Source organism: Heterodontus francisci, chromosome 8 (assembly GCF_036365525.1).
Source record: "Heterodontus francisci isolate sHetFra1 chromosome 8, sHetFra1.hap1, whole genome shotgun sequence".
NCBI classification, from domain to species: domain Eukaryota; kingdom Metazoa; phylum Chordata; class Chondrichthyes; order Heterodontiformes; family Heterodontidae; genus Heterodontus; species Heterodontus francisci.
This window is the reverse complement of record NC_090378.1, coordinates 120,574,995-120,598,102: the sequence shown is the minus strand read 5'-3', so window position 1 is coordinate 120,598,102 and position 23,108 is coordinate 120,574,995. Positions and strand designations below refer to the sequence as shown.

Below are 23,108 nucleotides of genomic sequence, written 5' to 3'. Positions count from 1 at the left end.
CAGTCCCACCTCCCGCACTGACACATCCCACAGTTATATATAATATATAATAATGGACGCACAGTACCACCTCCTCGACTGACACGTTCCACAGTTATATATAATATATAATAATGGACACACAGTCCCACCTCCCGCACTGACACATCCCACAGTTATATATAATATATAATAATGGACGCACAGTCCCACCTCCTCGACTGACACGTTCCACAGTTATATATAATATATAATATTGGAAACACAGTCCCACCTCCCATTATGACACATCCCACAGTTATATATAATATATAATAATGGAAACACAGTCCCACCTCCCGCACTGAAACATCCCACAGTTATATATAATATATAATAATGGACACACTGTCCCACCACCTGCACTGACACATCCCACAGTTATATATAATATATAATAATGGACACACAGTCCCACCTCCCGCACTGACACATCCCACAGTTATAGAAAATATATAATAATCGACACACAGTCCCACCTCCTGCACTGACACATCCCACAGTTATATATAATAATAATAATGGACACACAGTCCCACCTCCCGCACTGACACATCCCACAGTTATATATAGTATATAATAATGGACACACAGTCCCACCTCCCGCACTGACACATCCCACAGTTATATATAATATATAATAATGGACACACAGTCCCACCACCTGTACTGACACATCCGACAGTTATATATAATATATAATAATGGACACACAGTCCCACCTCCCGCACTGACACATCCCACAGTTATATATAGTATATAATAATGGACACACAGTCCCACCTCCCGCACTGACACATCCCACAGTTATATATAGTATATAATAATGGACACACAGTCCCACCTCCCGCACTGACACATCTCACAGTTATATATAGTATATAATAATGGACACACAGTCCCACCTCCCGCACTGACACATCTCACAGTTATATATAGTATATAATAATGGACACACAGTCCCACCTCCCGCACTGACATCCCACAGTTATATATAATATATAATAATGGACGCACAGTCCCACCTACCCGACTGACATGTTCCACAATTATATATAATATATAATAATGGACTCACAGCCCTCCTCCCGCACTGACACATCCCACAGTTATAGATAATATATAATAATGGACGCACAGTCCCACCTCCCGCACTGACACATCCCACAGTTATATATAATATATAATAATGGACACACAGTCCCACCTCCCGCACTGACACATCCCACAGTTATATATATATATAATAATGGTTGCACAGTCCCACCTCCTCGACTGACACGTTCCACAGTTATATATAATATATAATAAGGGACGCACAGTCCCACCTCCTCGACTGACACGTTCCACAGTTATATATAATATATAATTAGGGACGCACAGTCCCACCTCCTCGACTAACACGTTCCACAGTTATATATAATATATAATAAGGGACGCACAGTCCCACCTCCTCGACTGACACGTTCCACTGTTATATATAATATATAATATGGGACGCACAGTCCCACCTCCTCGACTGACACGTTCCACTGTTATATATAATATATAATAATGGATGCACAGTCCCACCTTCCGCACTGACACATCCCACTGTTATATATAATATATAATAATGGACACACAGTCCCACCTCCTGCACTGACACATCCCACAGTTATATATAATATATAATAATGGACACACAGTCCCACCTCCTGAACTGACACATCCCACAGTTATATATAATATATAATAATGGACGCACAGTCCCACCTCCTGTACTGACACATCCCACTGTTATATCTAATATATAATAATGGACACACAGTCCCACCTCCTGGACTGACACGTCCCACAGTTATATATAAGACATAATATTGGACACACAGTCCCACCTCCTGTACTGACACATCCGACAGTTATATATAATATATAATATTGGACACACAGTCCCACCTCCTGTACTGACACATCCGACAGTTATATATAATATATAATATTGGACACACAGCCCCACCTCCTGTACTGACACATCCCACAGTTATATATAATATATGTTCATGGACACACAGTCCCACCTCCCGCACTGACACATCCCACAGTTATATATAAGACATAATATTGGACACACAGTCCCACCTCCTGTACTGACACATCCGACAGTTATCTAGAATATATAATAATGGACACACAGTCCCACCTCCCGCACTGACACATCCGACAGTTGTATATAATATATAATAATGGACACACAGTCCCACTTCCCGCACTGACACATCCCACAGTTATATATAATATATAATATTGGACGCACAGTCCCACCTCCTCGACTGACACGTTCCACAGTTATATATAATATATAATAATGGACACACAGTCCCACCTCCTGTACTGACACATCCCACAGTTATATATAATATATAATAATGGACACACAGTCCCACCTCCCGCACTGACACATCCCACAGTTATATATAATATATAATAATGGACACACAGTCCCACCTCCTCGACTGACACTTTCCACAGTTACATATAATATATAATAATGGACGCACAGTCCCACCTCCTCGACTGACACGTTCCACAGTGATATATAATATATAATAATGGAGACACAGTCCCACCTCCTTGATTTACACGTTCCACAGTTATATATAATATATAGTAATGGACACACAGTCCCACCTCCCGCACTGACACATCCCACAGTTATATATAATATATAATAATGGACGCACAGTACCACCTCCTCGACTGACACGTTCCACAGTTATATATAATATATAATAATGGACACACAGTCCCACCTCCCGCACTGACACATCCCACAGTTATATCTCATATATAATAATGGACGCACAGTCCCACCTGCTCGACTGACACGTTCCACAGTTATATATAAGATATAATATTGGAAACACAGTCCCACCTCCCATTATGACAAATCCCACAGTTATATATAATATATAATAATGGAAACACAGTCCCACCTCCCGCACTGAAACATCCCACAGTTATATATAGTATATAATAATGGACACACAGTCCCACCTCCTGTACTGACACATCCCACAGTTATATATAATATATAATAATGGACACACAGTCCCACCACCTGCACTGACACATCCCACAGTTATATATAATATATAATAATGGAAACACAGTCCCACCTCCCGCACTGAAACATCCCACTGTTATATATAATATATAATAATGGACACACGGTCCCACCTCCTGTACTGACACATCCCACAGTTATATATAATATATAATAATCGACACACAGTCCCACCTCCTGCACTGACACATCCCACAGTTATATATAATATATAATAATCGACACACAGTCCCACCTCCTGCACTGACACATCCCACAGTTATATATAATATATAATAATGGAAACACAGTCCCGCCTCCCGCACTGACACATCCCACAGTTATATATAATATATAATAATGGAAACACAGTCCCACCTCCCACACTGAAACATCCCACAGTTATATATAGTATATAATAATGGATACACTGTCCCACCTCCCGCACTGACACATCCCACAGTTATATATAATATATAATAATGGAAACACAGTCCCACCTCCCGCACTGAAACATCCCACAGTTATATATAATATATAATAATGGACACACAGTCCCACCTCCCGCACTGACACATCCCACAGTTATATATAATATATAATAATGGACACACAGTCCCACCTCCCGCACTGACACATCCCACAGTTATATATAATATATAATAATGGACACACAGTCCCACCTCCCGCACTGACATCCCACAGTTATATATAATATATAATAATGGACGCACAGTCCCACCTACCCGACTGACATGTTCCACATTTATATATAATATATAATAATGGACTCACAGCCCACCTCCCGCACTGACACATCCCACAGTTATAGATAATATATAATAATGGACACACAGTCCCACCTCCCGCACTGACACATCCCACAGTTATATATAATATATAATAATGGATACACAGTCCCACCTCCCGCACTGACATCCCACAGTTATAGATAATATATAATAATGGACACACAGTCCCACCTCCCGCACTGACACATCCCACAGTTATATATAATATATAATAATGGACGCACAGTCCCACCTACCCGACTGACATGTTCCACATTTATATATAATATATAATAATGGACTCACAGCCCACCTCCCGCACTGACACATTCCACAGTTATATATAATATATAATAATGAACACACAGTCCCACCTCCTCGACTGACACGTTCCACAGTTATATATAATATATAATAATGGACGCACAGTCCCACCTACCCGACTGACATGTTCCACATTTATATATAATATATAATAATGGACTCACAGCCCACCTCCCGCACTGACACATCCCACAGTTATATATAATATATCATAATGGATGCACAGTCCCACCTCCTCGACTGACACGTTCCACAGTTATATATAATATATAATAAGGGACGCACAGTCCCACCTCCTCGACTGACACGTTCCACAGTTATATATAATATATAATAAGGGACGCACAGTCCCACCTCCTCGACTAACACGTTCCACAGTTATATATAATATATAATAAGGGACGCACAGTCCCACCTCCTCGACTGACACGTTCCACAGTTATATATAATATATAATAATGGACACACAGTCCCACCTCCTCGACTAACACGTTCCACAGTTATAGATAATATATAATAAGGGACGCACAGTCCCACCTCCTCGACTGACACGTTCCACTGTTATATATAATATATAATATGGGACGCACAGTCCCACCTCCCGCACTGACACATCCCACAGTTATATATAATATATAATAATGGACACACAGTCCCACCTCCTGCACTGACACATCCCACAGTTATAGATAATGTATAATAATGGACACACAGTCCGACCTCCTGCACTGACACATCCCACAGTTATATATAATATATAATAATGGACACACAGTCCCACCTTCTGCACTGACACATCCCACAGTTATATATAATATATAATAATGGACACACAGTCCCACCTCCTCGACTAACACGTTCCACAGTTATAGATAATATATAATAAGGGACGCACAGTCCCACCTCCTCGACTGACACGTTCCACTGTTATATATAATATATAATATGGGACGCACAGTCCCACCTCCCGCACTGACACATCCCACAGTTATATATAATATATAATAATGGACACACAGTCCCACCTCCTGCACTGACACATCCCACAGTTATATATAATATATAATAATGGACACACAGTCCCACCTCCTGTACTGACACATCCCACAGTTATATATAATATATAATAATGGACACACAGTCCCACCTCCTGTACTGACACATCCCACAGTTAGATATAATATATAATAATGGACACACAGTCCCACCTCCTGTACTGACACATCCCACAGTTATATATAATATATAATAATGGACACACAGTCCCACCTCCTGTACTGACACATCCCACAGTTATATATAATATATAATAATGGACACACAGTCCCACCTCCTGTACTGACACATCCCACAGTTAGATATAATATATAATAATGGACACACAGTCCCACCTCCTGCACTGAAACATCCCACTGTTATATATAATATATAATAATGGACACACGGTCCCACCTCCTGTACTGACACATCCCACAGTTATATATAATATATAATAATGGACACACAGTCCCACCACCTGCACTGACACATCCCACAGTTATATATAATATATAATAATGGACACACAGTCCCACCACCTGCACTGACACATCCCACAGTTATATATAATATATAATAATGGACACACAGTCCCACCTCCCGCACTGACACATCCCACAGTTATATATAATATATAATAATCGACACACAGTCCCACCTCCTGCACTGACACATCCCACAGTTATATATAATATATAATAATCGACACACAGTCCCACCTCCTGCACTGACACATCCCACAGTTATATATAATATATAATAATGGAAACACAGTCCCGCCTCCCGCACTGACACATCCCACAGTTATATATAATATATAATAATGGAAACACAGTCCCACCTCCCGCACTGAAACATCCCACAGTTATATATAGTATATAATAATGGATACACTGTCCCACCTCCCGCACTGACACATCCCACAGTTATATATAATATATAATAATGGAAACACAGTCCCTCCTCCCGCACTGAAACATCCCACAGTTATATATAATATATAATAATGGACACACAGTCCCACCTCCCGCACTGACACATCCCACAGTTATATATAATATATAATAATGGACACACAGTCCCACCTCCCGCACTGACACATCCCACAGTTATATATAATATATAATAATGGACACACAGTCCCACCTCCCGCACTGACATCCCACAGTTATATATAATATATAATAATGGACGCACAGTCCCACCTACCCGACTGACATGTTCCACATTTATATATAATATATAATAATGGACTCACAGCCCACCTCCCGCACTGACACATCCCACAGTTATAGATAATATATAATAATGGACACACAGTCCCACCTCCCGCACTGACACATCCCACAGTTATATATAATATATAATAATGGACACACAGTCCCACCTCCCGCACTGACACATCCCACAGTTATATATAATATATAATAATGGACGCACAGTCCCACCTACCCGACTGACATGTTCCACATTTATATATAATATATAATAATGGACTCACAGCCCACCTCCCGCACTGACACATTCCACAGTTATATATAATATATAATAATGAACACACAGTCCCACCTCCTCGACTGACACGTTCCACAGTTATATATAATATATAATAATGGACGCACAGTCCCACCTACCCGACTGACATGTTCCACATTTATATATAATATATAATAATGGACTCACAGCCCACCTCCCGCACTGACACATCCCACAGTTATATATAATATATAATAATGGATGCACAGTCCCACCTCCTCGACTGACACGTTCCACAGTTATATATAATATATAATAAGGGACGCACAGTCCCACCTCCTCGACTGACACGTTCCACAGTTATATATAATATATAATAAGGGACGCACAGTCCCACCTCCTCGACTAACACGTTCCACAGTTATATATAATATATAATAAGGGACGCACAGTCCCACCTCCTCGACTGACACGTTCCACAGTTATATATAATATATAATAATGGACACACAGTCCCACCTCCTCGACTAACACGTTCCACAGTTATAGATAATATATAATAAGGGACGCACAGTCCCACCTCCTCGACTGACACGTTCCACTGTTATATATAATATATAATATGGGACGCACAGTCCCACCTCCCGCACTGACACATCCCACAGTTATATATAATATATAATAATGGACACACAGTCCCACCTCCTGCACTGACACATCCCACAGTTATAGATAATGTATAATAATGGACACACAGTCCGACCTCCTGCACTGACACATCCCACAGTTATATATAATATATAATAATGGACACACAGTCCCACCTTCTGCACTGACACATCCCACAGTTATATATAATATATAATAATGGACACACAGTCCCACCTCCTCGACTAACACGTTCCACAGTTATAGATAATATATAATAAGGGACGCACAGTCCCACCTCCTCGACTGACACGTTCCACTGTTATATATAATATATAATATGGGACGCACAGTCCCACCTCCCGCACTGACACATCCCACAGTTATATATAATATATAATAATGGACACACAGTCCCACCTCCTGCACTGACACATCCCACAGTTATATATAATATATAATAATGGACACACAGTCCCACCTCCTGTACTGACACATCCCACAGTTATATATAATATATAATAATGGACACACAGTCCCACCTCCTGTACTGACACATCCCACAGTTAGATATAATATATAATAATGGACACACAGTCCCACCTCCTGTACTGACACAACCCACTGTTATATATAATATATAATAATGGACACACAGTCACACCTCCTGCACTGACACATCCCACAGTTATATATAATATATAATAATGGACACACAGTCCCACCTCCTCGACTAACACGTTCCACAGTTATAGATAATATATAATAAGGGACGCACAGTCCCACCTCCTCGACTGACACATCCCACAGTTATAGATAATATATAATAATGGACACACAGTCCCACCTCCTCGACTAACACGTTCCACAGTTATAGATAATATATAATAAGGGACGCACAGTCCCAATTTCTCTACTGACACATCCACCGTTATATATAATATATAATAATGGACACACAGTCCCAATTTCACTACTGACACGTCCACAGTTATATATAATATATAATAATGGACACACAGTCCCACCTCCTGTACTGACACATCCACCGTTATATATAATATATAATAATGGACACACAGTCCCACCTCCTGTACTGACACATCCCACAGTTATATATAATATATAATAATGGACACACAGTCACACCTCCTGCACTGACACATCCCACAGTTATATATAATATATAATAATGGACACACAGTCCCACCTCCTGTACTGACACATCCCACAGTTATATATAATATTTAATAATGGACACACAGTCCCACCTCCTGTACCGACACATCCCACAGTTATATTTATTATATAATAAACAGACGTTCTATTAAAACAGTTGCTTCAATCTCCTGTCTTATCTATCTGGGAAATATTTGCTGTTTTGTGCATTGCTGCCACATGTGTCGATGAGAGTGTTGACAGAAACATTCCCCTGAACGGTGTGAGGAATTGAGAAAGGATGGAGGAGTTTAGAGAGGACGAGGAGCTGCTGTCTTCATCAGTGAGAATCTCACAGCTCTGGAGATTTGACATTTTGCTTCATTCGATTCTCTCTGGGTTCTCGTGGAGTCGCTTCATGAGCACAGACTAATTATTGATCATTATTATTGACCCCCCATCCCAGGTCAGACACCCCAGGTCAGTTACTATGGAAACAGGTTTCTTATCATCTGATTGGACAATCTGGATGACACAATTTTCACCAATCAAAATCCAATTTAGAAAAGTGTCGAAATGAATAAAACTGAAATCATAAATAGAAAGCAAACTGAACAAATTAAAGCCTGATGTTATTTCCACGATCCACTACACACTCCTGTCCCTGTGGTGCCCACTGCAGCCTGAAGGCCTCAAGTGACCCAGCAGACACCCCCTGCTCCTTCTCCAGGGCCACCCGGGTGGGGACAATGCCATGGTAGAGAGACTGGCAGCCAGTGCCACCACCCCCATGGGTCCCATCCAACTCGGGCCTCTGGATGGACACCTTGGCCAGGCCCAGGAGCAGACCCACGAGGAGGGGCCTCCAACCTGCCCAGTCCCCTCTGCACTGGGTGGCCAAAGATCAGGAGTGTGGGCCTGAATTAGAACCAGAGGATGAGGAGCAGCCCCTTCAAATAATGGAACAGGGGCCACAACCTCTCCCACTCCATGTAGACATGATCCACCGACTCTGAAACTCACTGTTTTCAAATGGTCCATGAGGAAGACCAGAGTCAGCAACAGAAACATCACATTTACAGAAACACTCCTCCCCTTTTCTCCAGGGCACAGGCAGGTGAGCTCGGTTAGCTGGGAGATTTTCATTTTCCAGGAATTGAGTGGCTCCAGGTTTTTCCATCTGATGTGGTGGGAAGAGCAGCTGGAAGATTTATCATCGACAAGTAGAATTCCCAACTTTCCCAAGCATGGCAGCATGGAATTCAAACAGAGAGAGAGAGTGAAGCTGAGACAGCAGGAGAGAGAGAGAAACAGAGACAGTGGGAGAGAGAGAATGACAGAAAGAGAGACAGTGAGAGAGAGAGAGAGAGATAAAGAGAGACAGTAGGAGAGAGAGAGAAAGTGCTAGAGAGAGACAGATAGAGAGAGAGAAAGAGTGAGAGAAAGAGAATGAGAGAAAGAGAGAGAGGGAGATAGTGAGATAGACAGAGGGAAAGAGCACAAGAGGGACAGCGTGAGAGAGAGAGATGGCTGGTTGGCCCAGTGGACATTGGGACTCTGACTTCTGGCCTATATGAGGGTCCCGAGCCTGCCCATGTCATCAGCACTCGCCGGAGCAACTTTCTGGGAGGCAGCCTCTTAATTGGTCACCTCCACACTCACTGTCCTATTAATGATGGCAGTCAGGCTCCCGAGCCTGCAGGCCCAATCAGAGGGCCCACAGTGATGTCAGGCTGGCAGCTCCACCGGGAGAGGTGGGCCCTGCTGAAACAGGCAGGCGAGAGTGAGGGCCCCTCAACATGGAGACGCCCTTGGCTGCCTGCAGAGGAATAGTAAAATAAAAAGGGCTGAAGCCAGTTGGGCCATCAGGTTGAAGAGGGTTAGGGTTAGGAAACTCCTCCACAGGATTATTAACAGGCGGGACTGCAGCTTTTCATCCCTGTAGCTCTGTCATTGGGACATAGAGTCTCCGTCTCCGATGGTCCCCTGGCCTGCTGCCGGGAGGCCTCCTCCATTGAGCTGGTGGCCTCCGCACTCGGGGGTGGGGAGGCCGCTCCGACGTTGGTAAAATACCAGCACCGGCTCAAAAATGGCCCCTAAATGTGAACTTCATTGCTCTAATTGTCTGCCCATCTCCATGGAGGCAGCAGATGACCGGTTCCCAGTACACCCATGGGAAAGTAACCCGGAGGCGGGAATGTGTCAGGGAGCCATGTTGACACGGCTCGTCGTATTTTTCCCAGTCCTGCCCAACCTCCAAATGAGAACCCCGTCTCCATGGCACCGGGAGAATTCATCCCAGTCTGTTAGAGACAGAGAGAGAGAAAGTGAGAGAGAGAGAAAGAGAGAGAGAGTGAGAGGGAGAAAAAGAGAGACAGAGTGAGAAAGAGAGACAAAGTGAGAGAGTGAGAGAGAGAGAAAGAGAGAGATAGTGAGAGGGAGAAAAAGAGAGACAGAGTGAGACTGAATGAGAGAGAGTGAGAGTGAGAAAGAGAATGAGTGAGAGAGAGAGAAAGAGAGAGACAGTGAGAGGGAGAAAAAGAGAGACAGAGTGAGAGAGTGAGAGAGAGTGAGAAATAGAGACAGAGTGAGAGAGAGACAGAGTGAGAGAGTGAGAGAGAGAGAAAGAGAGAGATAGTGAGAGGGAGAAAAAGAGAGACAGAGTGAGGCAGAATGAGAGAGTGAGAGTGAGAAAGAGAGAGAGAGTGAGAGAGAAAGAAAGAGAGAGACAGTGAGAGGGAGAAAAAGAGAGACAGAGTGAGGGAGTGAGAGAGAGTGAGAAAGAGAGACAGAGTGAGTGAGAGAAAGAGAGAGACAGATTGAGAGAGAGTGTGAGAGAGAGAGAGCGTGTGACAGAGACAGAGTAACAGGGAGTGAGAGAGAGGGACATAATGAGAGAGTGAAAGAGACAGAGTGAGAGAAAACAATGAGAGAGAGACAGAATGTGAGAGAAACCCAAAGTAGCAGAGACAGAGTGTGACACACTGTGAACGACACACACAGACAGAGACAGACAGAAGCACACATAGAGACAGAGACAAATAGATATATATAGAGAGAGTGTGAGAGACAGAGACACACATACACACAGGCAAAGAGTGACAGAGAGAGAGACACAGTGACAGTGAAAGACAGAGAGAGGGTGAGAGTGAGTGAGTGAAACAGAGAGCAGAGGATATTGTACAGCCCCTGCACTGGAAGCTGTCAGTGTGGTTTACGTTCGGTAAAGGAACCAAGCTCAGACTGAGTAAGTAAACCTCAATCCTCCGTTATTAATCCTTTAAATACTGAAACTTTTGAAAACACAAATGCTGAATAGTGGAAGGTGTTAGTAAGGAGCTGCAGTCAATGAAATGGTTCATTGAAGAGCACTGTGTATAACAGGGTGCCCAGCTGTATTTCTTTAGTTACATTCCCCCTTTAACCAGCAAGATATAAGTAACCAACTTTTACCGAGTGTGTAGAGGAGATCTGGACGTTTGCAGACTGTGGTCACATTCCTGCTCCATGGAGTGAAATCCCTCACTAGACTCCTGCCAGTCTCAGTGTGAGCTCTGGGTCTCTGTCACAGTCTCTGATAGAACTGATCTCAGCACCAGCACAGTGAGACACCAAGGTCCCACCTCCCCCAGCTTTAACTCTGCTCTGTCCACTCCCTGCTTATCTCTTGTCAAAGTTCTGATGACAAACAGCGACAGCAGGGCTCCCAATCCAGTGGCTTCAGTGTTCCAGGGTTTTGGGGAGACTCTCAGTTGCTTTGTCTTTGGGTCAAGTTCAGGTCGATTGTTCTGACCAGGTGATGAAAGTCTCTAGGGGTCTTTCACAGCCTTCACCTGGTCTTACTGTAACAAGATTTAATTTGAAACACACTGTGTGAGGCAAAGAAATGAGCACAAACAGGTTTTCTTAGGTTTAAAGAAGAAAGGTGAAATTTATTAAAACTTAAACTAAAACTCTAATTCAGTTAACGCGTACGGATACACGCCATGCCCCATGCTAGCATGCATATGCGATACACACATGCAAATAGAGACAGAAAAGAGCAGAAGAAAAATAAAGTGCAGAGGTTTGAGGCAATCTCTGAAGAGAGTTTTTGTTACTGTGCTTCGAGCTCACTGTAGTCCTTGCTTGTCGGTAGGTGTTGCTTTTCATTGGGGCCCAGTATTCTTCTTAAACCTTGTTCACTGTGGGAGACTTTTCCCTCTTGCGGTTCATATGTCTTCAATGATTCCTGAAGCTGGTCAGAGAGATGAAAGCCAATGGGAGAGAGACAGTGGCAAGCCAGCCATGAAAAGTCTTTTCAGTCCAGGAGCAAACAGCTTTCTGAGTTCAAATTCTCTGTGGCAAGTTCAAATTCAAAAAACTACAACAGCCAGTTAGTCATGTGACTAAACTGGTCTGGCCATGTCCGATGGTGTAGTCGGCCATCTTAGCAGTCAAGCTGGAATGGGAGCTCCTCCATCCTCAATGTCTGGTATTCAAAAGTCCATTGTGGATTGAATTTGTCAGGAAATGGTCTTTTGTCCCTTCCAAGTTCTGTCTGTTATTATGCCAATGTCTTTCCAGTCAAGGGCCTGGTGTTGTTTTTTAAAAACAAGTTCTTTCTTTACTCCAGCAACAGATTAAAAAGCAGTGTTCATATGGTGAAATTAATGTGCCTCATTCTTGGCAGGTGGGGGCCTGCATGACACTGATATTTATCTCTGAACCGATGTCACTGAAAATGTTCATTTACCTCATTGCTGTTTGTGGGATCTTGCTGTGCACAAATTGTCTGCCACATTTCCTGCATTCAAACAGTGACTGCTCTTTAAACAAGTCCTTCATTGTCTGTAAATGACTTTGGGAGGTCCTGAGGTGTGAAATACTCGATATAAATACAAGTCTTTCTTTTCTTTTTATTAACCGGGAGCTCCCACAATACCCTGTTGATTAAAGCTGAACCCAGCAGAAAATCCACAGAAAACCGACTAATGTTTGTCTGATTTGTCTGTGTGTTTATTAGACATGACTGAGCAGATAGCAAGAGTTTCAGCAGCAACAAAGGTGTTACTCTAGTGCCCCTCCCACTTTCCCCATCGACTTACATAATACTTACGGGGAAAGGGCTCAGCACCTGCCATCGACTGGTTAAATGTCACCCCTCTAGACTACAGGTCTCCCGTAATCTGCTCTCCATCTCTCTCCTGAAGGCACTATCTCTGGCTGGGGCACAGCTCCACCCTCCCCAAGTGGCCTCATTCCTCCAAGTGTGAGCCGGGAGGTTGAGAATGGCAGGCTATTCGACTGTGAGGTTTTAGTGTTGCCTCAGTGGGTCGCACTCTCACTTCTGAGTCAGAATGTCGTGGCTTCAAGTCCCACTCCAGAGACTGGAGCACATAATCCAGGCTGACACTACAGTGCAGTATTGAGGGAGTGCTGCATTGTCAGAGGTGCTGTCTTTCAGATGAGACAAACTGACGTCTGCCCTCTCAGGTGAATGTAAAGGATCCCACTGCACTATTAGAAGAGCAGGGGAGTTCTCCTCGGTGTTCTGGACAATGTTTATCACTCAACCAACAGCACTGAAAATCAGATTATCTGCTCATTATCACTCAGCTGTCTGGGATCTTGCTGTGCACAATTGGCCGTAAAACACTTTGGGACATCCTGAGGTAGTGACAGGCACTATAGAAATGCAAGTCTTTCTTTGAGTTTGGAGGCTCCTGATCCTGACCCTCGCGCACACTCTCACCTTCCAGGGGTCATGGGATCATTTGGAGCAGTGACCCTGCCTGACCCCAGTACACTGAGACTGATTATAACCTCACCCTTGACCTCACCCCAGTGTTGGACAAGAAGGTTTTAAATGAAATCGAAAACCTTCTGCACCGACACCCAACATGAATCCTTTCTGACATGTGTTGATACAAGTCTGCTCCAGTGTTCTCGGAGAAAGTTCTCAGGATGTGTGTGTGATCTGAGATTTGTTAACACTGAGCCTGTTTCCTCCAGATAGACTGATCTACAGTTCGAGCTTCCTGTCAGGTTAACAGTGTCTTAAAGGGACACTGAGTCTTTAAACACTCTTACTATTAACCATTTCAGTGCTGAATTGGTGATAAACCTTCATTAGAGACATTTATACAGAGAAACATAGAAAGATTTACAATGCAGATGAGGCCATTCGGCCCATGGTTTCCATGCCAGCTGAAAATGAGTTAACAAACCTAATCCCACTTTCCAGCTCTTATTCCCATATCCCTGTAGGTTTCGGCACCTCAAGTGCATATCCAAGTGTTTTTTCAATGTGATGAGAGTTTCTGCCTCTACCACCCTTTCAGGCAGTGAGTTCCAGACCCCCAACACCCTCTGGGTGAAAATATTACTCCTCAATTCACCTCTCACCCTTCCACCAATTAATTTAAATCTATGCCGCTGGGTTATTGACCTCTCTGCTGCGGGAAGTAGGTCCTTCCTATCCACTCTATCTAGGCCCCTCATAATTTTATACACCTCAATTAAATCTCCCCTCAGTCTCCTCTGTTCCAGAGATAACAATCCCAGCCGATCCTATCTTTCCTCATAGGTAAAATTCTCCATTCCTGGTAACATCCTCGTAAATCTCCTCTGTACCCCCTCTTGTTTGATCACATCCTTCCTGTAATGTGGTGACCAGAACTGTACACAGTTTTCTAGCTGTGGTCTAACTAGTGTTTTCTACAGTTCTGGCATAACCTCCTTACCCTTATACTCCAGGCCTCAGCGAATAAGGGCAAGCATCCCGTAAGCCTTCTTAACCACCTTATCTAGCTGTCCTGCGACCTTCAGGGATCTGTGGACATGAACTCCAAGGTCCCTCAGTTCCTCTACACTTCTCAGTATCATCCCATTTATTGGATATTCCTTTGCCTCGTTTGTCCTCCCCAAATGCATTACCTCACATTTCTCTGGACTGAATTCCATTTGCTATTTTTCTGCCCACCTGACCAGTCCATTGATATCTTCCTGCAGTCTACAGCTTTTTTCCTCATTATCAACCGCAAGGCCTATTTTTGTATCATCTACAAACTTCTTAATACCCCTTCCATTTAAATCTAAATCATTGAAAGATACTATAATCAGCAGTGGACCCAGTACTGAGCCCTGCAGAACCCCACTGAAAACAGCTTTCCACTCACAAAAACACCCGTTGACAATAAAACTTTGCTTCCTGTCACTGACTCAATTTTTGATCCAATTTCCCACTTTTCCTTGGATCCCATGGGCTTTTAATTTTCTGACCAGTCTGCCATGTGGGATCTTATCAAAGGCCTTGCTAAAATCCATGTAGACTATATCAAACATGACGCCCACTTTGACACTCCTTGTAACCTCCTCATGAAATGTAATCGTTAGTCAGACACAAACTTCCCTTAACAAATCCATGCTGACTGTCCTGAATTAATCCCGTGTTTCTCTAAATGATGGTTTTTACTGTCTCTCAGAACTTTTTCCAATAATTCTCCCACTGCCGAGGTTATGCTGACTGATCTGTAATTACTTGGTCCATCCATTCTTTCCTTTTTAAACAACAGTACAACATTAGCAGTCCTCCAGTCCTCAGGGACCATGCCTTTAACCAGAGAGAATTGGAAAATGAGGATCAGAGCCTCCGCTATTTCTCCCATTGCTTCCTTTGCAGCCTGGGATACATTTCACCTGGGCCTGGTGATTTATCCATTTTCAAGGATGTGAAACACCTTAATATTTCCTCCCTCACTAAGTTTATCCCATCCAAGATTTCACACTCCTCCTCCTTAACTACAATGTCTGCTTTGTCACTCTCTGTGAAAAAAGGCACGAAGTATTCATTCAGAAACATGTCCACATCCTCCGCCTCCACACACAGGTTAGGTTTTTGGACTCCAATTTACCTCGCTCTTTTCTTAGTGATTCTCCGGCTCTATATGTATTTATTAAACATCTTTGGGTTTTCCTTGATTTTACTAGCTAATATTTTTTCATGTCCTCTCTTTGTTTCCCTAATTTCCTTTTCAATTTCACCCCTGAACTCTCTACACTTCTCCAGGTTTTCTGCAGTATCAAGATCTCAGAATCTGATATAAGTTTCCCTTTTGTACCTTATCCTACTGTGTATGCTCTTTACCATCTGCGGTAAATGGAGATTTGGGAGTCTCACCCTTTTTCTTTTGTGGGAACATGTTTGTTCTGAGCCCTCACTATCTCCTCCTTGAATGCCTCCCACTGCTCTGACACTGATTTACCTTCAAGTAGCTGTTTCCAGTCTAATTCTGACAAATCACATCTCAGCTTAGTAAAATTGGCCTTTCCCCAGTTTAAAACTTTTACTCTTGGTCCATCTTTATCCTTTTCTATAACTGCTCTAAATCGAACTGAATTATAATCACTGCCACTAAAACACTCTCACATTGATCCCCTTCCACCTGCCCAGATTCATTCCTGAAAACTAAGTCCAGAACTGTATCTTCTCTTGTTGGTCTTTCTACTGATGAGAAAAGTTCTCCCGAATGTATTTTAGGAATTCTGCGCCCTCTGTACCTTTTATACTGAATTTATCCCAGTTAATATTTGGAAAGTTGAAATCCCCTCCTATTACTGGCCTGTTGTTTCTGCACTTTTCAGTAATTTGCCGACACATTTGCTCTTCTCTCTCCCTCTGACTGTTTGAGGGTCTATAGCAGGAGTCTGGAACCTGCGGCTCCGGAGCCACATGTGACTCTTTAACAGCTCATTTACAGCTGCCAACCTTTTCCAGTTGGATCACATTAACATGAAAAAGGCCGAAAAAATTCAGTCAAGGAAAGTAAACTGTGTTTTTATTGTGGGATAAAAGGCTAATCATTATGTTGTACTTTATAGTTTCAAATGATTATTTAAATGAAAAGCATCATCATTGTCTAAATGAACTTGTTTGAGTGGTACAGCTTCCATTGGAGGAACAGCTTTTATGTTTGTGACCATTATTGTTTCTAATATCACTGAGATGATAAATTATTCTGCTATTAGAAACTTCTTTTTTATTACGAGAATCAATAGCTGAAAAAATTGTCTTAATTCTGCACGTCTGAATTTAAATTTTTTTTTTAAATTTTGACTTTACTGACAAAATTATACAAAAACAAGTCAAAAAAATGCAATAATTCAGAGTGAAACCTATTCTGATTTTGACTTTTTTTCTATTGATACATAAATTCAATACATGTATTTTATTTATTATATATACAAAGTGTGCATTCTACCAGAGACACTTGGCAATTTAGAAGGTATTTGGTTTAGAAATGCTGAATTTTGGTCTTGACGCTGCCAGTAGTTTTTATTTTAGGTAATATTTTTGAAAACAGTCTCTTCAGGTAATAAAGGTTACCGACCCCTGGTCTATATATAGTGCAGCAATGTGATTGCCCCTTTTTTGTTCCTACGTTCATTCAAATGTCCTCATTCGATGATCCTGCTTGAATATCATCCCTCCTCACAGCTGCGATTTTTTCTTTTGACTAATATTGTGAAACCCTTCTCCTTTTTTCTCTCCCTCTCTATCCCGTTGGGAAACTCAGTATCAGGAATATTGAGCTGCCATTCCTGCCCTTCTTTCAGACTCATTTCAGTAATAACTGTCATCAAGGCAGCATTTGAGTCTGGAATCAAGAAGCCCGAGCAAAACTAGAGTCAGTGTGAATCAGGGGGAAATCTCTCGACTGTTTGGAGTCATACCTAGCACAAAGGAAGATAGCTGTGGTTGTTGGAGGTCAATCATCTCAGCTCCAGGACGTCACTGCAGGAGTTCCTCAGCATAGTGTCCTAGGCCCAACCATCTTCAGTTGCTTCATCAATGACCTTCCCTCCACCATAAGGTCAGAAGAGCGGATGTTCGCTGATGATTGCACAACCTTCAGCACCATTCGCGAATCCACAGAAACGGAAACAGACTATCTAGAAATGCAGCAAAACCTGGACACTGTCCACGCTTGGGCTGATAAGTAACAAGTAACATTCGCGTCACACAAGTGAAAGGCAATGACTATCTCAAATAAGAAAGAATCTAACCATCTCCCCTTGACATTCAATGGCATTACGATCGCTGAATCCCCCACTATCAACATCCTGAGGGTTACCATTGACCAGAACCTGAACTGCAGTAGCCCTGTAAATACTGTGGCTACAAGAGCAGGTCAAAGGCTGGCCACCTAGGAGGAAAGGCCAGCAGTTGCATGGGAACACCACCACCTGCAAGTTCTCCTCCAAGCCACACACCATCCTGACTTGGAACTATATCGCCGTTCCTTCACTGTCACTGGGTCAAAATCCTGGAACTCCCTGCCTAACAGCACTGTGGGTGTACCTACCCCACATGGACTGCAGCAGTTCAAGAAGGCAGCTCACCACCACCTTCTCAAGGGCTATTAGTGATGGGCAATAAATGCTGGCCTGGCCAGCGACGCCCACATCCCATGAATGAATAAAAAAAACTACCATATCATACTTCCAAGAGCAGTCGAACACAATTTAACCAGTTGAACATCAAACCATCCACTGTCTTTGTATTTTAGACTAAACCTAGCAAGCGAGGCAAATTAAGAAGTGATGGTGCTCATTTCTAACGATTCAACACCAGCTGCAGTTCATTAACTCTGCTGTCTGTTATCTGATGTGACATATCCAAACACAGAAACACCCACAGAAACATACACATAAATATACACATAGAACACACAAATATACACAGAGAATACACAAATGTACAGACAGAACACACAAATAAATACATAAAACACACAAATATATACAGAGGACACACAAATATACCGACAAAAGACACAAATATATACATAAAACACACAAATATATACAGAGAGCAAAAAATATACAAATAGAACACAGAAATACACAAACATGCAGTGATTAACAGTTTTTCTCTTCTCTTTCAGGCCGAGAGAAGTCTCAACCCACACTGACCCTGATGCCCCCCTCGCCGGAGGAGGTCAAGGCCAAGGGCACTGCCACCCTGGTGTGCCTTGCCGATCACTTCTATCCCGATGAAGTGGGGGTGGAGTGGAAGAAGGACGGTGCAGCCATTTCGGCCGGAGTTCAGACCAGCAATTACCTGCGAGCTTCGGACAGCACCTACAGTGTCAGCAGCCTGCTGACCCTCTCTGGCTCTGACTGGGAGTCCAACGCCCGCTTCTCCTGTGCCCTCACCCACGAGACCCTGTCCTCTCCCCTCAGTAAGAGTGTGAGCAGATCAGAATGTGTGTAGAATGTTAGAGACAGTCCGCAGAGGAGACACAACTTTAAATATAACAGGGGTGAGCTGGGAGGATAAAGGTCATTGTCAGCACGGAATTTCAACTCTCTTCCTTCTCGTGACTGGGTCTGAGACACCTCTGAGGATCAGGGGTTAAGGCACTAAATTGGGACAGTGTAGAGGGGGCTTTTCTCTGTATCTAACCCGTACTGTACCTGCCCTGGGAGTGTTTGATTGGACAGTGTAGAGGGAGCTTTACTCTGTATCTAACCCGTACTGTACCTGCCCTGGGAGTGTTTGATTGGACAATGTAGACTCGTGATGCCAAGTAAAACCTCTCTAAGATGCTGAAGACTGTCAGCTGAGCTAAAATAATGTGAACCTCAGAAGTCGCTGCTTCAGTAAACCAGACCTCCTTCCTGCTCACCCTGCAGTTACAATTTAAAGTTTAGTCTCTGTTTAAAGCGACAGGATTCTCATGTTATTGAGAAAATCTCCACAACTGTTTTAATAAACCTTCATTCTCCCTGTGAATTTCTCCAGCTTCCTCTCACTGAGCTGTTTATTCAAGTCTTTTTACTGTAAATGTAAATCTGTAAAAGGTAATAAACATTAAGAATATTCAGTAAATGTCTCGGGAGTACTTTGGAAATGTCCCACATTCCTGTCAGTTGATTGGCTGTATTTCAGCAAGTGATTCTAATGATTGGCTGGTTGAACTCTCAATCAATAGCACATTAGCATAAGATTTGATTACAAACATAAATACAAACATATGAATTAGGAACAGGAGTAGGCCACTCGGCCCCTCGAACCTCCTCCACCATTCAATAAGATCATGGCTGATCTGATTGTAATCTCAACACCACATTCCCTCCTACCCATGATAACCTTTCACCCCCTTGCTTATCAAGAATCTATCCACCTCTGCCTTAAAAATATTTATAGACTCTGCTTCCATCGCCTTTTGAGAAAGAGAGTTCCAAAGAGTCACGACCCTTGGAAATAAAAGAATTCTCAACTCTGTATTAAATGGGTGACACCTTATTTTTAAATAGTGACCCCAAGTTCTAGTTTCTTCAACAAGAAGAAACAACCTTTCCACATCCACCCTGTCAAAACCCCTCAGGAATCTTATATGTCTCCATCAAGTCACCTCTTACTCTTCTAAACTCCAGTGGATATAAACCTAACCTGTCCAACCTTTCCTCAGAGGAAAACCTGCACATTCCAAGTATTAGTCTAATAAACCTTCTCTGAACTGATTCCAACACATTTACATCCTGTAGGTGTGTGTTTCGGAGTGTGTGTGGGTTACCCAATACTGTCTGTAGGTGTGTGTGTCTGCGTATGTGTGGGTTACCCTGTACTGTCTGTAGGTGTGTGTGTCTGAGTGTGTGTGGGTTACCCTGTACTGTCTGTAGGTGTGTGTGTCTGAGTATGTGTGGGTTACCCAGTACTGTATGTTGGTGTGTGTGTCTGAGTGTGTGTGGGTTACACAGTACTGTCTGTAGGTGTGTGTGTCTGTGTGTGTGTGGGTTACCCTGTACTGTCTGTCGGTGTGTGTGTCTGAGTGTGTGTGGGTTACACAGTACTGTCTGTAGGTGTGTGTGTCTGTGTGTGTGTGGGTTACCCTGTACTGTCTGTAGGTGTGTGTGTCTGAGTGTGTGTGGGTTACCCAGTACTGTCTGTAGGTGTGTGTGTCTGAGTGTGTGTGGGTTACCCTGTATTGTCTGGAGGTGTGTGTGTCTGTGTGTGTGTGGGTTACCCTGTACTGTCTGTAGGTGTGTGTGTCTGAGTGTGTGTGGGTTACCCTGTACTGTCTGTAGGTGTGTGTGTCTGAGTGTGTGTGGGTTACCCTGTATTGTCTGGAGGTGTGTGTGTCTGAGTGTGTGTGGGTTACCCAGTACTGTATGTCAGTGTGTGTGTCTGAGTGTGTGTGGGTTACCCAGTACTGTCTGTAGGTATGTGTGTCTGAGTGTGTGTGGGTTACCCTGTACTGTCTGTAGGTGTGTGTATCTGAGTGTGTGTGGGTTACCCTGTACTGTCTGTAGATGTGTGTGTCTGAGTGTGTGTGGGTAACCCAGTACTGTCTGTAGGTGTGTGTGTCTGAGTGTGTGTGGGTTACCCTATACTGTCTGTAAGTGTGCGTGTCTGAGTGTGTGTGGGTTACCCTGTCCTGTCTGTAGGTGTGTGTGTCTAAGTGTGTGTGGGTTACCCTGTCCTGTCTGTAGGTGTGTGTCTCTGAGTGTGTGTGGGTTACCCAGTACTGTCTGTAGGTGTGTGTGTCTGAGTGTGTGTGGGTTACCCAGTACTGTCTGTAGGTGTGTGTCTCTGAGTGTGTGTGGGTTACCCTGTCCTGTCTGTAGGTGTGTGTCTCTGAGTGTGTGTGGGTTACCCAGTACTGTCTGTAGGTGTGTGTGTCTGAGTGTGTGTGGGTTACCCTGTCCTGTCTGTAGGTGTGTGTCTCTGAGTGTGTGTGGGTTACCCAGTACTGTCTGTAGGTGTGTGTGTCTGTGTGTGTGTGGGTTACCCTGTACTGTCTGTAGGTGTGTGTGTCTGAGTGTGTGTGGGTTACCCTGTCCTGTCTGTAGGTGTGTGTGTCTGAGTGTGTGTGGGTTACCCAGTACTGTCTGCAGGTGTGTGTGTCTGAGTGTGTGTGGGTTACCCTGCCCTGTCTGTAGGTGTGTGTCTCTGAGTGTGTGTGGGTTACCCAGTACTGTCTGTAGGTGTGTGATTCTGAGTGTGGGTGTGTTATAGAATCATAGAGTTATACAGCACAGAACCAGGCCCTTCAGCCCATCGTGTCTTTGCCAACCATCAAGCACCGATTTATTCTAATCACATTTTCTGGCACTTGGCCCGTAGCCTTGTATGCTGTGGCATTTCAAGTGCTCATCTAAATACATCTTAAATGTTGTGAGGGTTCCTGCCTCTACCAAGTCTTCAGGCAGTGCATTCCAGATTCGCACCACCCTCTGGGTGAAAATTCTTTTCCTCTAAGCCTCCTGCCTCTTAGCTTCAATCTATGCACACTGGTTATTGACCCCTCCACTAAGGCAAAAGGTTTCTTCCTATCTATCCTATCAATGCACCTCATAATTTTATATACCTCAATCAGGTCATCCATCAGCCTTCTCTGCTCTAAGGAAAAGAACCCTAGCCTATCCAGTCTCTCTTCATAGCTATCCAGTACTCTCAGTAGGTGTGTACGTCTAAGTATGTGTGTATTACACAGTGCAGTCATTTGGTGGGTTCCTCTGAGAATGGGTCTGTTACCCAGTACTGTCTGTAGGTGTGTGTCTCTGAGTGTGTGTCTTACCCA

General features: G+C 43.3%; 1 protein-coding gene and 1 gene segment (V, D, J or C); one reads left to right on the top strand and one right to left on the bottom strand.

The window, feature by feature from the left end:
- Positions 1-20,413, top strand: part of LOC137373118 (Ig kappa chain V region Mem5-like) — a 55,501-nt gene extending 35,088 nt beyond the window's left edge. The window contains 2 exon segments of the V gene segment in view: positions 11,747-11,785; positions 19,467-20,413. Coding sequence covers positions 11,747-11,785; positions 19,467-19,795 — 368 coding nt within the window.
- Positions 1-23,108, bottom strand: part of LOC137373116 (ral guanine nucleotide dissociation stimulator-like 1) — a 128,620-nt gene that overhangs the window by 81,908 nt on the left and 23,604 nt on the right. For 3 of the 4 annotated variants that reach the window (XR_010975588.1, XM_068037980.1, XM_068037979.1), the window contains exon 1: positions 11,992-12,295. The exons of the other annotated variant lie outside the window; for it this stretch is intronic. The gene's annotated coding sequence lies outside the window, so the exon portion shown is untranslated. Of the gene's footprint in view, positions 1-11,991; positions 12,296-23,108 lie in introns of those variants that run through there. 4 annotated transcript variants of the gene reach the window in all.